General features: G+C 44.3%; 8 protein-coding genes across 8 annotated transcripts, besides 11 other annotated features; 5 read left to right on the plus strand and 3 right to left on the minus strand.

Moving 5' to 3' along the window:
- Nucleotides 1–232: 232 nt before the first annotated feature.
- On the minus strand, nucleotides 233–1,567 carry Tco025E_05164 (Sof1-like protein; the record flags this gene model as incomplete). The annotated part of the gene is made up of 1 exon (XM_029372065.1): nucleotides 233–1,567. The coding sequence occupies one exon, from the start codon at nucleotides 1,565–1,567 to the stop codon at nucleotides 233–235; it is 1,335 nt and encodes a 444-aa protein (XP_029227811.1).
- Nucleotides 1,568–1,744: 177 nt separating this feature from the next.
- Nucleotides 1,745–1,771: a microsatellite.
- Nucleotides 1,772–1,793: 22 nt separating this feature from the next.
- Nucleotides 1,794–1,810: a microsatellite.
- Nucleotides 1,811–1,882: 72 nt separating this feature from the next.
- Tco025E_05165 (calmodulin) lies at nucleotides 1,883–2,320 on the minus strand (the record flags this gene model as incomplete). Its single annotated transcript, XM_029372066.1, has 1 exon — nucleotides 1,883–2,320. One exon carries the CDS (start codon nucleotides 2,318–2,320, stop codon nucleotides 1,883–1,885), a length of 438 nt encoding a protein of 145 aa, XP_029227812.1.
- A 165-nt stretch (nucleotides 2,321–2,485) lies between these two features.
- Nucleotides 2,486–2,514: a microsatellite.
- A 184-nt stretch (nucleotides 2,515–2,698) lies between these two features.
- On the minus strand, nucleotides 2,699–3,772 carry Tco025E_05166 (uncharacterized protein; the record flags this gene model as incomplete). Its single annotated transcript, XM_029372067.1, has 1 exon — nucleotides 2,699–3,772. The coding sequence occupies one exon, from the start codon at nucleotides 3,770–3,772 to the stop codon at nucleotides 2,699–2,701; it is 1,074 nt and encodes a 357-aa protein (XP_029227813.1).
- Nucleotides 3,773–4,142: 370 nt separating this feature from the next.
- Nucleotides 4,143–4,173: a microsatellite.
- A 68-nt stretch (nucleotides 4,174–4,241) lies between these two features.
- Nucleotides 4,242–4,273: a microsatellite.
- Nucleotides 4,274–4,424: 151 nt separating this feature from the next.
- Nucleotides 4,425–4,459: a microsatellite.
- A 125-nt stretch (nucleotides 4,460–4,584) lies between these two features.
- Nucleotides 4,585–7,011, plus strand: Tco025E_05167 (uncharacterized protein; the record flags this gene model as incomplete). Its single annotated transcript, XM_029372068.1, has 1 exon — nucleotides 4,585–7,011. The coding sequence occupies one exon, from the start codon at nucleotides 4,585–4,587 to the stop codon at nucleotides 7,009–7,011; it is 2,427 nt and encodes an 808-aa protein (XP_029227814.1).
- Nucleotides 7,012–7,379: 368 nt separating this feature from the next.
- Nucleotides 7,380–8,813, plus strand: Tco025E_05168 (uncharacterized protein; the record flags this gene model as incomplete). The annotated part of the gene is made up of 1 exon (XM_029372069.1): nucleotides 7,380–8,813. The coding sequence occupies one exon, from the start codon at nucleotides 7,380–7,382 to the stop codon at nucleotides 8,811–8,813; it is 1,434 nt and encodes a 477-aa protein (XP_029227815.1).
- A 229-nt stretch (nucleotides 8,814–9,042) lies between these two features.
- Nucleotides 9,043–9,129: a microsatellite.
- Nucleotides 9,105–9,131: a microsatellite.
- Nucleotides 9,132–9,195: 64 nt separating this feature from the next.
- Nucleotides 9,196–9,933, plus strand: Tco025E_05169 (unc-50 related protein; the record flags this gene model as incomplete). The annotated part of the gene is made up of 1 exon (XM_029372070.1): nucleotides 9,196–9,933. The coding sequence occupies one exon, from the start codon at nucleotides 9,196–9,198 to the stop codon at nucleotides 9,931–9,933; it is 738 nt and encodes a 245-aa protein (XP_029227816.1).
- Nucleotides 9,934–10,536: 603 nt separating this feature from the next.
- Nucleotides 10,537–12,348, plus strand: Tco025E_05170 (uncharacterized protein; the record flags this gene model as incomplete). Its single annotated transcript, XM_029372071.1, has 1 exon — nucleotides 10,537–12,348. One exon carries the CDS (start codon nucleotides 10,537–10,539, stop codon nucleotides 12,346–12,348), a length of 1,812 nt encoding a protein of 603 aa, XP_029227817.1.
- Nucleotides 12,349–12,437: 89 nt separating this feature from the next.
- Nucleotides 12,438–12,473: a microsatellite.
- Nucleotides 12,474–12,717: 244 nt separating this feature from the next.
- Tco025E_05171 (uncharacterized protein) lies at nucleotides 12,718–14,205 on the plus strand (the record flags this gene model as incomplete). Its single annotated transcript, XM_029372072.1, has 1 exon — nucleotides 12,718–14,205. The coding sequence occupies one exon, from the start codon at nucleotides 12,718–12,720 to the stop codon at nucleotides 14,203–14,205; it is 1,488 nt and encodes a 495-aa protein (XP_029227818.1).
- Nucleotides 14,206–14,436: 231 nt separating this feature from the next.
- Nucleotides 14,437–14,461: a microsatellite.
- Nucleotides 14,462–14,548: 87 nt separating this feature from the next.
- Nucleotides 14,549–14,595: a microsatellite.

Raw genomic sequence — 14,595 nt, forward strand, 5'->3', positions numbered from 1 at the left:
ACGCGGGCATAAAAAAAATAAACGGTATAAGTATACACCCAGCAATGCAAGCAATTCAAAACAAAGGAAGGATAAGGTGAAGGAAGAGCATGCATTAACATATAGTAAGTTTCTGAAGCTGAAGCAGTAACAACAAATATGAAAGGGGCAATAGCAGAAAAATTTGTTGTCACTCTATCATTTATTAAACGAAAAAACCGCCACATAGCATAAAAAAAAAAAGTACACACCTTTACTTAAGAGACTGATAAACCTTACGTTGGGCAAAAGGCTTGATATCATCATGTTTTCTTCGGGATACCTCCTTGATGAACTCACGCTTCTCAGCCTTTTTGGCTCGTCGCTGTGTTCTGCTAATTGCCTTGGGAGTATTTCGTTGATTAGAAATTCTTTTCACTTCCACGAATCCAGAATACTTATCTTTTAAAGAGCGCATGTAATTAAAACTATTCCGTTCAGGGCCTCGTAATGGACGAATCGGCTTGCTTGCATCCGCTTTCCACACCCGAAGAATGGCATCTTCACTTCCGCTGTATATATAGCTACTATCAGGGGACCACTTGACCGAGAAAACTTTGGCCATACGTTTCGTATGATACATCTCAATTGAATTCGATTTCGTAGTTTGATGAATATCCCACATTCGAAGTGTGGAATCCAACGATCCAGCAACAAATTTCTTCCCAGTGGGACAAAAATCAACAGAAGTTACACCATTAATATGTCCCTGAAAGACACTTTTGGGGCGTCCGGGAACTCGCACATCAAACAAATAACAGTTTCGATCATCCGAGCCAGTTACAAATGTATTTGGATCCATAGGATTCCATGCGAGACTCGTACAACACATCTCCAAAATAATTTTAGAATGTGATGCTTGGGTTCTTGAATCATATATAAACACACCGCGATCTGACATACAACAAGCAACCAAGTCTGTTTCCACCTTGTTAAATCGACAACAAGAGACTGTGTCATCGCCCCAGGAAAAGCGTTGGATAGGTTGCGTTCTGTTAACGTCCCATAGCTGTACAACATCAGAAGACGTCACAAATAGCGATTTCTGAAAGTGATGATCAATGGATGAAAAAGGAAAATCTCCGAGGTATTCAGCCAACGGTTCGACCTTGGCATCATCCGAAGAAAAATCCAAATCCCACATTTTAACAACTTTATCACGGGAAGCACTAAAACACGCAACACCATCTGTGGAAATAACAAGTCCATCAACCGAATGTCGATGTGCATCAATAATTGCTTTTGGGCGCTTTGTAAAAATATCCCATACTATCATGCCTCCATCAAACGCTCCACTGACCACGGTAGACAAACTAGTGTAATCCACAGCAAGAGATTGAATAGTATCTTGATGACCAGGAAGAGCGCCAACAAATGGTTTTGCGAACATGCGATCAAGCTTTGCTGCACGAATGGCACGTGTAAACTCAGTTTGTTTTGCCATTGGATTGTACTTTGTATCAAAATTACGATTCACACGTGGAACTTCACCATTTCGATCCTTGGTCCATTCCAAATTCGATCGACTGATAGTTTTTACCTTCACCATTTTTCCCTTAACTTTTTAGCTTGGGTTTGCGGGAGCCAGAGTGAGTGCAAGAAACGCGAAGAAAAAGCACCTTCTTAATCACCTAAATTCAAGGAAAAAAATGAAAAGAGAGAAGGGAGGGGGGGGATAACAAGCCAAATACAAGTAAGTAATTTGTTTAGCAAAGGGAGCTGCTGAAAACAACAGACAAACAAAAAAAAACAAGGGCTTGAACTGCCCAAATGTGTATATATATATATATATGAAATAAAGCAGAAAAGACCAGACAAAAACAGATATATACATGTATAGAAGCAATGCTGATCTTATCAGTATCTATATCACATCCTCCGCGTTGCCATGATCGGTAAAAGGAGCTAACATTTTGTCCACAAACTTCTCATAATGAATAACGCCATTCTCCTCGAAGCCTTGAATCAAATCCCGAAATTCTTCTTCTGTATATTTCTCTCCCATTGTTGTCATAATGTGGCGAAATTCGGCAACAGAAACAGTACCATCTAGGTCCTTGTCAAAGACCCGGAATGCCTCCTTTACAGCTTCTGGAGAATCTGTCTTATCATCATGCTTTTGAACAAGCGCCTCATAAGCAGCCATATCAAGCTCAGTTACAGTATTCATGATTTCTTTAAGTCTTTCCTCACTGGGATTTAAACCCGCCGCCCGAAGTGCGGTTGGAACAGAGGCTTTGGGTATTTTCCCATCCCTTTGAAGAAGCTCGAAGGCCTCCTTCATCAGAGCAGCGCGTGACATATTCCTTTTCCTCAGTCTATTAAAAGATAAGTATTTACCTAATATATTTGTATATATAAGGAAGTCTACAAAACAATGAGGGGGTGGGAAAAAAAGGAGGGGGGAATGAATGCATTTAAACAAATATAAGAGAAAAGAGAGGCGACAAACCCCCTCAAGAAAAGAAAAAAAAACAACAACAACAACAGCAAAAAAGACTTGCTATACATTACGATATTGTTCAATTAATAGTAAATAAAAACGACACTTATTATCGTTTATGTTGTTATATTGATGTATTCACGACAAATATGTGAGTAAAAGAGGAAATTATCCCCTTCCCTACCTTCACCAGTTTCAGTAAGAGATTTCTCATCGTCATAGGTAGCTTTAGCTGTATCAAAAAATTTCTACGTCTCCTATTATCACCATTGCTAGAGAAAACCATAACCACCAAAGTGTCCTCATTGTGGAAAAAATGCGTTCAACTTTTTCAAACCGCTTATGTGCGGCACGCCAATTAAATTCTGCAAAATTTGCGGGGATTTGGATTTCTCTCTTTTCGAGATCAATAAAGTAGGGCTTACCAGGCGGAACAACTCGCAGGCCTTGACCCCTCAGAAACCAACGATAGAGAAAAGCCGAATCCAACAGACCCTTAAGAAATTTTTCTACGTCGTCAGGGGTAACGTAATCAGGATTGCCCTTGCGCTTCGGGTCATCCCAAAAGGCAGTATCATGGTCATTAAACTTAACCTCGGCTCCAACACGAATCTTTGCATTTTGAACATTATCTACTAAGGCTGTCTGCTGTTCTTCCATGTGAATCTGAACAGCCTGAAGACGTGGTGCAACTGTATGCAGAAATGTTAAAATTTCTTGAACAGATGCTGTGTCAATTACCTTGACTTCACCAGCAGTCCAATCCACAGTAAATGCCCCACGCAGTTTATTTTTCTTAGTAGGTAAGTATTTATCAACAGATATGGGATCTCGTTCTTGAAGAACCCAGTTAGTCAGGGTCCCCAATTCAACAGTTTTTTCACCAACTGGAAAGTTCACAAACGGTGTAGAAGCAGGATCACTTGTAACGTGAATAGACAGGTATGAAAATGCCGGCACATTTTTCAACAAGCCGTCATTTTCCAAAAGCCGACGTGAAAAACCGGTATAGTCAGCATCATCATCCCAGGTTACGCGCTTCCATTTCATGCGTTTAGCCAGTTCTTCTGACTCGTAAAACTGATTCATAGAACGAGATCCAGTTGATTCCTGAGCAGTTTCCAATTTTTTGTCGGCATCCTTCGTTTCCGTTCCTCTGATTTCCCGCATCATATCTCTGCAGTCGTAAAAATACCCCAGGAAACCTTTCTCCAACGCATATCTTTCCCTTCGAAGCCGAGTTAAAAGGGCTTTATTTGTGAAAAGCCACTCCAAAACATCAGCCTGGAAGTATGCTGCCTTCGATGCCATTCAAGAAAATTAATTCTAACAAAAGATTACTCCTATCCTTCTTTTGTACAATATATATATATAGGAAACACAAGAAGAAAGAACGCCATCAAGTAAAAATAGAGGTAATCAAGGCCGCAAGCATGGCGCCACGACAGTAACAGTTTCAAAAAGAAAGGATGGGGTGAGGGAGGAGAAAAAAACTATAAATTACTTCCGATTAACACAACCGAAGGAAAATAAACGACTTTGCCTCACCAAAGCCGCCCGGCAAAAAAAAGTGCCGGCCCAACGACGAAACACAAGCATGAAAAAGCAGGGCAACAAACGCCAAAGCCCAAGCAAAGATACAAGCAGCCACGAGCCGAAAGCGCGGAAGGGTGCCGCAAGTCGGCGCGCCACGACGGCGGCGGCGCCGGCGGAAAACCCCCGGGGACGGCGACGGGCGGCCAAAGGTTTTGTTGACGGGCGCGGGCCGGCGCCTGCCGTGTTTGTTTGTTTATTTTATTTTTTTTTTTTGTTCGGACCCCGCCCGGGGTCCTTGCCGTTTTCTTCTCCTAGTTGCCACTTGGGCGGCCGCGGCTTTTTTTGTTTTTAGCACGCGCGTGCCTGGAGATAGTGCTGGGGTGTGTTTCGAGCGGCGGTGGGGCTCATTTGCGATGGCTCGTTTTGCTGTGTGAGTGTGTGTGTGTGTGTGTGTGGTTGTGTCTTGCGCTCTGTTTTTGTCGTTTTTTTTTCAACTTCTCATTTGCGTCTTATTTGCCCTGTTGTTAGTTTGTTTTTGTTCATTTTTTTATTGTTAGAAAAATTAAAGACAAAGAAACAAACAAAAAATGGGTATAGAGAAGCAAATTGCTTCTTTGGAAACGTTTTTTCGGCACGTGAATTATCCAATTCAACCGTTGCATTATGAAACCAAGGTGGTTTTGGACACATTCTTTGAAAAGGGAGGGTTTCTAAATTTATGTGACTTGACATTTGCAGGCTATGGGAGCAGAGCACGAGGTACTGGAGCGAATGAATTATCTTGGATGGACATCGGAAATTCCAAACCAAACGGAAAAGTAGCTTTGGCACTTTTTAGGCTTTTGGCCCCGGGTGGGCATTTGTGCAATTTACTGGAAGCTGTATCTCTCCCTCCAAATAACTTCGCGGCATGCTTGAAAAGCTCTTGGAAGGAGAATCTTGGTGGAGAATCGGATGTCAAATTTCCCTTTTATTACTTTGATATGCCCATGTCAGCGTTATATGCGTCGTCGTATGAATTATTAGCGGAACCGGCTGATACAAATTGGTATACTCTGCCTCGATCTCGTTGCCCGCCCATGTTTCTTATTCCATTTTGGAATCCACCTCTAGTAACTCGTTTTGAGTCTGACCATGGACAAGTATTGACTTCACTTCCATGTTCTCCACTTGCTTACTTCATTTTAAGAATGATCTTTTACCTAATACGCAAAGCCGAACAAAGTGGCGTTGAAATGGTTTGTCTTCTACCTTTAGATACGGCAAGCAAGAGGGTTGGCGCATGGTTTACCACATTAATGAATTATTTTCGCGATTCTCCCTGTACAGAACTTCCATTATATCATCGACTATTGACGGCGTATATTCAGTATTTTGTGTCCATTTCGTTTATTGAGCGCGTTAGTTCAAAACGTGCATTGGAGGATGTTCAGTGGTCAACATCGGATGTGGTGGCTGCATTGCTTCTTTCTGCCCCAACTTTTCTATGTATGAGAGGTCTTCGTCAGCCGGAACTTGAGATTTATAGAACACCCTGTAGAGAGGTTGTTTCCGGAGCACTTGTATTTAAAATAATTCCGTTTTTGACTGAGTGTGTTCTTGCGCTTAAACAAAATGACACCGAAAAGTCTTTTGCAACGACATCAAATTATTTTGTTATGCCTCAGAAAGAAATTTGTGTGGATGCTTTAGTTCCGTCGTCCCGGGATGTGCTTTTTTCCAACATTTCCTTTTACCGAAACACATTGATTGCTCTTCGTCAATCTTTGATTTCTCTGTTCAATTTTAGGGAATGTAGAAGGGAACATTTTAATAATTCACTTGAACTTTGGTATTTGTTGCTTAAACCAAATGAAAGTAAAGAGGTGCGGGAAAGCTATGTTGTTCATCATTTTGAAATTTATAGCTTTTTTCTTATTGATGTTTTTTCCATGCTGTTGAAAAGTAATTTCTTGACCTCTATTGATTTTGCAGGAGCCTCCATGCTTTTGCGATGCTTTGAGGTTTTTTCTATGCATTCGGTAAGAAATGTATTTCGCGAAGTGAACAACACTGATGCCTCCTCGCGATTGAATATTATAGAAACGATAACTCAATACTTTACTTTGAATTGGTCAGATGAAGATGGAGCGGTGCATGTTATCAACGTTTTTGGGACAGAAATTCTTGATTTAGCGGCGGAGGTGTGTCTAGCGGTTGAAGAACGGGTAGACAAGGGTGATTTGGACCCTTTGGTGACAGTTCCATTGAAACATTCTCGTGATTTCCTTTTGAATGCGTTTGAAGGCTTGCATTCCGTGGTGGAGAAATCTCGAGAGGTGCGCGCGTCTTGCCGTAAGTCAAATGGATACGTTCGTGCTTCATCGGTATCTAATGAGATAAAGGCACGATCAAATAAAAGTGAGGAAAAAGAACTGTTCTTTAAGGGGATTCGGCGTTCTTGCGGGTTTTCTGGGCCGTTGAATCTACGTTTTTCCACTGAAAATGATCCTCTTCCAGGCACACAGCATCTTAATACAGAGACGAGTATGGGCAATGAATTTCCATTTCTAGTTAATGCAACGAAATTTTTGGACTTTGTTCTTGAGAAACTTCTTGAAAGTTATTATTCTGCATGGATACCCACTTGTAGTAGAGGACATAAAATGTGGTTGCTTTCTTCGAGTAAGTTTACCTGCATAAATCATCCTGAAGAGTCCGCTGTGTGGGAATGTGTTTTCTGTGAAGAGGTTTATGGTGTTTGCTGTCGTTCCAATCCTTATGGTCGGGACGGCAAAAAACTTGTTAGGACGGAAAATTCTCAGTCTGATTTGACTTGCTACTGTTCAGAGTGTTATTCGTACATTCCGGCAAATGCTGTTTTTTATACTTCGTCAACATCAAGAACAACTTTGTGTCCGGGTTGTGCGTCACGCCCCTTTAAGAGAAGATCTTTTCGCCCTTTGGCAGCGTATATGACGTGGACAATACTGCTATTTGTTTTCATTTTGTTCACGTTTTTCTATAACATCTGATACCGTGCTTAGGTGATACCTTTGCCGTTTTACTCATTTCCCTTTTCTCATACTTTACCTGTATAAACAAATTAAAGAGAGACACAGGAGCGAATGACACTAAACAATTGATAGAATATTCAATTTCATCGATTTGTTGTATTTTTTTTAAATTCGTTTATCTTTCTCTCTTTTTTTGTGATTCTTTTTTTTATTACTATTCTTTCTGTATCATTTTATTTTTATTTTTTTATTATTTTTTTGGGGTACATTTGTGTGTTTCTCTAGAGGATAAACACAGATTTTTTCGTGAAAAGTAGGTGTTGTTGGGGGGTTCCACGCAAGGGGTATAGATAATAACCAAAAGTATTAATAATAAAAATAGGGCAATGGAGAAGGTTGAGGAAGAATTGCCCCTTTTTCGCGCGAAATTACCAGGCCTTTATACGAGTGGTGCTACAGGGTCGGGGGTTGGACCAGGGTCTTATAACGTCACATTCACTTATTCCAAGCCCATTCATGGCGAGGCTCCGTTTGGCATTACAAGCGAGAGGTTTTCGTCGCACCTTGGCGCTTTAACGCCTGGAGTTGGGACCTATGAAGTGACTATGAATGATTTTCGAAGTGGAGACATTACTGTGGTTCCATTTGTTTCCTCAGTGGACCGTTTTTTTGCTCCCCGCACCGACGAAGTTCCTGGTCCCGGGACATATCCTCACGATGGAAATAGGTGGGGTCGAACTGGGCGCGCCCATACCATCGGAGCTGGTCGTTTTAATGATGTTGAGGACCCACTTGTTGTCGGTCCAGGTTCATATAACCCGAATTATGCTTCGGGTCATCGTGCACATCCACGCGCCGCGAATTTTGCTGGTTATAGTGGTCGTGGCAACCCTCGCTTTAATGATGTACCAGGACCGGGACATTATGGCGTTGCAGCTTCTGCAAAGTCGCTTTATACTAATAAACCAAGTTCAATGTTTGCAACGAAAACTTTGCGCTCAACCTTTGGAGGCAACGTCCGGACTCCAGGGCCTGGGACTTATGATGTGCCTTCTTATTTTCAATCCTTAGAACAATATCGCGCCGCAAACCCTGAATTTTTTTCAGCTTTCGGTTCTTCAGCGCCTCGTTATGCACCCTATGGGCCTACAGATTTGCCGGGTCCAGGCACTTACACAGGAGAAATTGCACCGCGTCGTCCAAAAATGCCCCCCAAAACGAAGGGAACATCCTCGTTTGTCTCCGAAACAAGCCGCAAAAGACTACCTTTTGGAACGAACCTCGGTCCTGGGGCGTATGAGCCCGTAATGCCCATTAAGTTGCGAAAACACAATTTGGCTTCTGTGCCTTTTCGTTCCCGTTCCCAAAGAATTCCTTCACCACAACGCGCTGATGCCGAAGGATTTGTTGAATCTCGTCGTCCTCTTGTACGTGTGCCACGTCGTATTCATCCTTCTAGATTGCTAGATGATTCCCTTGACGCCGCGGCAAAAACGGATTCTAGATCTGTTTCCCCAGGTCGTGTTTATGACGTCAAGTATGATTGGACGAAACCTACTTGTACAAGTGGTTCATATTTGGGTATTGCCCCTCGTTTTGAGAAAAAGGCCTTAAATGTCTTTCCTGGCCCTGGCCAGTATGATATCTCTAACAAAGATTTGTTGGGCGGGGGACGATCCTTAAACGGTACATGGGGAACTGATGGAAGGTTTAAGTCCGGCGATGGAGTTGGCAATCCTGGTCCAGGACACTATCGCTATGACAGCACCTTCTACAAGAAGAGCTTTAACTGTACTGTTGCTTCTACAGAAGAGATGTAAACTGAAGATGATGTCATTTATTTATTTATTTTTATTGGCCTATGTTTCTTTTCTTCTTGACAAGGCCTTAGTGTATCTACTGGAGGCCAAAGGGCAAGAAGGGGGGAAGAAAAGGGCGATCAAGGAGTGAATAGTTCGAATGTATATATAAACGACTTTCTTTCTCTGACGGTTGGAGTCCAACGGCTGTATGGGCTGGTTGTTTTTCACATATAAACTTTTCAGTTGGTTTTTCTTCTTTTTATTTTTATTGTCCTTGTTTATTTTACCTTAATGGATATTAGTGGAACCTTTTTTTATTATTATTATTTTTTTTTTGAAGCCAGTGTGTTGTAGTTTGACGTTGGAAGGTAAAAGCATTCGGGGGAAGTAGTTAGATCCAATGATACCTCGACTAGGTCGTTCCTCAAGGTGGGTGTCCCACCTGCCGGAATTCGCAAGTCGGGCTCTTCAGGTAGATCAGATGGAGCTGGATTCGGCCTTGTCGCAGATGTACTCACTCTGCTTGAAGCCCTCACTAGTTAGCAAAATGAGTAAGGCACGCAAGATGACAAAAAATCATTATCATCGCGATGATCCTGCCTTCATTGTTCTTCAAGTACTGGCTCTAGTCATTACAGTTGTGGCTTACGGTTTGGCACTAAAAGGTGGTCTGTTGCAGATTCTTTACAATGTGCTATACGAAGTGGGAGTGACTTACCTAGTTGTAGGTGTGATTATGGCCACGATTACCTGGGTGTTTGCGAATCAGTTTCTGCTGAGTACCGGTGGACACTTGCATGAGGTGTCGCGGGAGGTGGATTGGCATTACGCGTTTGACATTCACTGCAACGGTTTTTTCCCCTATTTTGTCTGGACAAGAGTAATCCAATTTATGCTCTTACCCCTGCTCCTTCAGCCGTCCTTTCTGGCGTGTCTGGTTAGCAATTGCTTGTACATGGTTGGATGTGTGCTGTACGCATATATAGTGTTTCTTGGCTACTTGGAGCTTCCAATGTTGACACAGCAACAAAAACTGGTGTACCCTGTACCCATCATTATAGTAGTAACGCTTTTTATTACTCTTTTTGCCAGATGGAACCTGAGTCAGTGGACTCTGTCCCAGATGTGGCAAAGCTGATTTGTTCTCATCCAGTTTCCCATCTCCGTCACCGGCTGCTGCATCTGGACCTGCATTTCTCCTCACCTTTTGGGTGGGGGATGCTTAGAGGGGCGGAATAAAATGGAAGGAAAAAAAAGGAAGGAAGCGGATTTTCCTTTCTGCCACACTGTTTTCAACTATCTCCCTCTAGTTCCAGATATGTATCTACATTTAGAAAGCGGAGGGAGAGGAGGTGGGCAATTCGGGCAGTGAGAGCAACTTTGAGCGGAATTTGCTCTTGATGTTGACTTGGACTGACACTGAGAAAAGGTCAAAGCCGGAAAAAGAAGGAAAAAAAACCATGAGATGGAACCCTTTTATTTTTGCGATGTTTTCTCTATAGTTTTCTGTTTTCTTGTTTTGTTTCATTATTTTCCTTTTCACGTGTGTCCCACGTTGGGCGCACATTTTACACGCACAACACTTCATATGCGTGCATTGGGTGGGGGGCGAGGGTTCTGTGGCAGCAAGGAGTGAAAAGGGTGAAAAAAAACATAACGCGCCAACCAGGCAAACATTTACATATTTTTGGCGGTACATTGGGAAAAAAAGAAAATAAAAACAAGGAAGAGTAAGCTCGTTATGCTTCGTCGTGGTTTGATTCACCGCCGGTACCCGTTTAACAAGCGTGGTCCTCGTGAGCGAAAATCATGGAAGCATCATGTGTTGACAGATCCTCCCAAGCCAATCCACTGGCGTGATCCAAAGGTGTGGACAAAGGACCTAAGTACCATGAAATCTTTTGATGCCCCCCAATGGGATCTGTGGCAGGGTCGGGCACGCTCTGAGGATATGGATGAGGCCTTGCAGCCCTTCATGGACATGCCCCAGTCTCTCAAGAATCGACGCTACGATATTCCGTGGTGGGCAAATCCTTTTGGTGCCTGGTATCTGCAGAATATTCTCTCAGTAGAGTTGCTAAAGCTTCCAAGTCGAACAAACGCGGAGAAAATAGCAATTTATAGAAATCGAAAACACCTCTTTTCTTCCGGCAAGAAGGGGGAAACTGTCCTGGACGATGAGATTTTAGGCAACATCATCAAAGAGAGATGGAGGACGTTGGAGTTTGGTGATCGCGACGCAGGCTACCCTTGTACGTTTAGCGACTACATTCAATTTCTTAACGAATGGTTTAAGTCGCTCGACGAAGAAGGCATGCAGAGATTACGGGAGCACTTTGATAGACGAATTCGTCCACTTTTAGCGGTGATGTCACCAGTTGATATACTCTGGTTGGAGGCCTTGACCCAGAACTCTCCCCATAATAAGGAGCAGTTGCAACGTCGGATTGCGTTTCAGACGAGTTTGGGGACACCAGAGTTTTTCGATATGTCGAAGCGACTTCGCTACGAGATCAATGAAGATTACAAGGTTCGTGATGAATTGGGTCCTGAGCTTTTCGCGCTTTGGAGCAAGGCGCCTGAGCGTTGGCCGCCAGAGCGTCTGTCAAAGATGTATGGGCTAGATTTTACACTGGTTCGCAAAATACTTGTGTGGCATCATTTTAAGGCGTGTTATGATGCCTGTGTGGAGCCTGATTGGACTCTGCCCAAGCGTCTTTTTGCGCTGGAATGGATTCGAGATGTTAGGGCTCGTAAACACGGATTATTTTACGGGAAAATGCGTTTTGCGGAACAAAAGATTACGTTTTACAGTGATCGGTTTCTCTTTCGGGACTTGGTGAATCGTCGTGAGGCAAGTTACGCTAATGTCTGGGAAATGGACGATCCCTATCGATTCCTACAAACTGAGCAAGACTACGAAGACTATTGGGGTGATAACTACGACGTCTATCGCCGCATGTTTCCCGAGATGATTGGAAAGAGCGGGGAGCCGGTGCAGCAATACGGGCAAATGCCAGTTTGGGCAGGGCCACATCGTCAGCATGCCAATAAGTCCGAGCACAATTGGATGTTTGCTGAGATTGGCGTGAATGTGGGGCACGAGGCGTTGAAAAAGCTGGAACTCGACCCTACCAACGAAAAGCGCCGCAGATTTGTCATTCGTCAACCAGATGGCACGCTTCGCTCTGCAAAGATGTCAGAAATGCGGGCATGGTACTGGAAGGAAGAATGGGCGGATTTTCGTTTTTGGGCCCCCAACATGGAGTGGGGAATAGAAAACACGCCGTCGCAGGAACAATATCAAGAGCACGTCCCAGACACGCCGGACGCGGACTACCGCAAGCAGCGCCGCATACAATCTCGCCCGGTGAAATGGTTCTACGAAAGCCATTACACGCGCACAGGCAACTTTGCTGGGTTTCAACCCCTCCGTTTTATGCAGCGCCGCACGGAGCGAGAAGTTCGCTGGCCTGACGTGATTAATGCAGCTGTGCAGATTCAGAAGCGAAAACCGAATGCTTACATCTTTAAGGCTATTCCTGAGATGTAATTTGCTTACATTTGTTGAACATGGGTTGGCCTTCACTTGGTTGCGCTGAATGAGACGGGAGTGGACTGAAGCACTAATTCCCTTTCCTCTTCTTTTTTTTTATTTTGTTATTATTATTATTTTTTGCCTTGTCTGCCTGTGAGTGTTGTTTACTTCACGCCTTTGAGGTGTTGATGGGTTTGTCCTCTAAATTGTCGGTTTCCCCCCCTTCTTTGTTTTTGTTTTTTGCTTGTAAATTTGACGCCTTCTTTTACCTGCCTTCCGCCTATATATATTGCTGTTGCGCAGCTAAGTGGGTATGCGTCTTTCTAAAGCGAAGGAAAGGCACACATCTCTGGTGCGTTGTATACCATTTTGGCTGCTGCACGGATGAATGATGAAACTTCGGAGCCGTTACCCGACGCTGGGCCCGCAGAGGAGCGGCTAAGCGTCTATTCAGTTCCCCCGTTTTCCTATTACGTCGCGCCCAAGGAGGGAGCTCCGCTGGAAGAGCGGTCGTCGCCTACCTCAAAGGTGCTTCAGACGCGTGCCATCACTGGACTCGACGGCGGGGCTGGAGAGCGCCGCCCCCCTGCGCCCTCCCAAAGATACCCGGCCAAGCATCTTGGTCGTTCTCTTGAGCAGCAGCGATATTTGAGAGAGATCAATAGACCGTATATTATTTCGTTGTGGGATCAGGCTTGCTTGGGTTACCTCTTCCCTGGCATGTTTGAGGGCAACATTGATGCCATGGAGCTGTTCCATATTCTTAAGATGGTCCTCATGGTGGCCACTAACTCTGTGACTGTGGCGATCAATGTGTTTCACGGCACAACCACCTCGCTGAACTTTCTTGATTGGGCCCGGACAATGTCTGGGGTTGTCTTCTTCTCCGAATTTTTGGTGGTCTACTCCTTGTTGGTCTTCCTTCTCGTCGTCATCGTACAGGCAACGCTGTGTGGCAATGTCGGCGCCAAGCTTGCTGGTGACATCGCTGCTCTTTCAAATAGGATCTCTACCTTTTCTGCGTTCCGCGTCGTGGCGATAGTTTCGCCGGCCTTTGCCGTCAACCGGATCCTTCCTATTTTCCAACGCGCCATGTCTCTCGCGGATTACCTCAGGGCGGTGATCTTCCTTCTGCTTTGGCTCTGCGCGTGCGTCTTGGCGATGGCGGCTGTCATGCTGAAGATGACCCAGATTAGCTTTACGAGCACTCAGAGTATAACGAACTGGTCTCTTGGCGAGTTCATCCAACTCATTGGTCTCACTATGAATTTGGCTCGCTTAGATGACTCCTACACAACAGAAACTCAGGTGCTGCTGGATGCGGTTCACCACCACTTTTGCAGCCCTGGAATTCCAAAGGATGGTCTCAACCGCATGGAGTGCTTGTACACCCGCGTTTGCGACTACCTGTCCCTTCCACGCCCCACAAACTATGCGCACTTTGACGTCATCTTTAACTACCACTTCAAATACAAGCAGGAGCCAGAGGAAATGACACTCCGTATGAAGCTCCGCAAAATGTTGAATTATTTGGCTTTTGTGCTCCGAATGGACAATGCCGTCCTGCGCCGTTTCCTACAGATGTCACAGTCACCGATTCCCTTTTTTCAGATGGGGCGCGACGCCTTTGTTCAGTCCTTCAAGGAGCAAGACGAGCTGGGCATGCTCGTTGCAGTCTGGCGCAGCGATCCCGCATTGGTGCCGCTAAACATGTTTGCGAGGGAAAATAAAAAAGGGTTTGACATCACTTACACCTGTGCCGATGGCCGCGAAGTGTGGGATGTGGGGAACTTGTCCCATCTTCAGGCCAACTCGGAGTCCGAGAAGAAGTTCCACGATGATGTCGTGGAGGCTTGTCACTCCTTTTTCTGAGGCACAATCAAAAAAAAAACACACCCACGCACAACAAATTGCTGTATGAGACCTACACGCTTTAACTGTGGTTTAAGGACCTTTTTTGTTTTTCACTCCTTTGCTTTTTTTATCTTTGCTAAACATCCCACTCCCGCTCTTAATGCCCCTTTGCTGCATTTGCTTCTATGACGGTTGGACGTTTGCTCCGCTGGAAATGCATATGGGGCACTGTCCATTTTCGTTGTGCCCTCTTTCTTTGCTTTTTTCTTTGTTTTGCTTTTTTGGCGTTTGCCGCGTTCGTCCTTTTGCCCGCTCACTGTCACTCCCGCTTGTTTGCTCAGCCCCTCCCTTTCCACCATCGCTCTCTTTTTTTATTTATTATCATTATTATTTTTCTTTCTTTTCTTT

The sequence above is a fragment of the Trypanosoma conorhini genome (genome assembly GCF_003719485.1).
Source record: "Trypanosoma conorhini strain 025E chromosome Unknown Tco_14.4_contig_00290, whole genome shotgun sequence".
In the NCBI taxonomy this organism is placed as follows: domain Eukaryota; phylum Euglenozoa; class Kinetoplastea; order Trypanosomatida; family Trypanosomatidae; genus Trypanosoma; species Trypanosoma conorhini.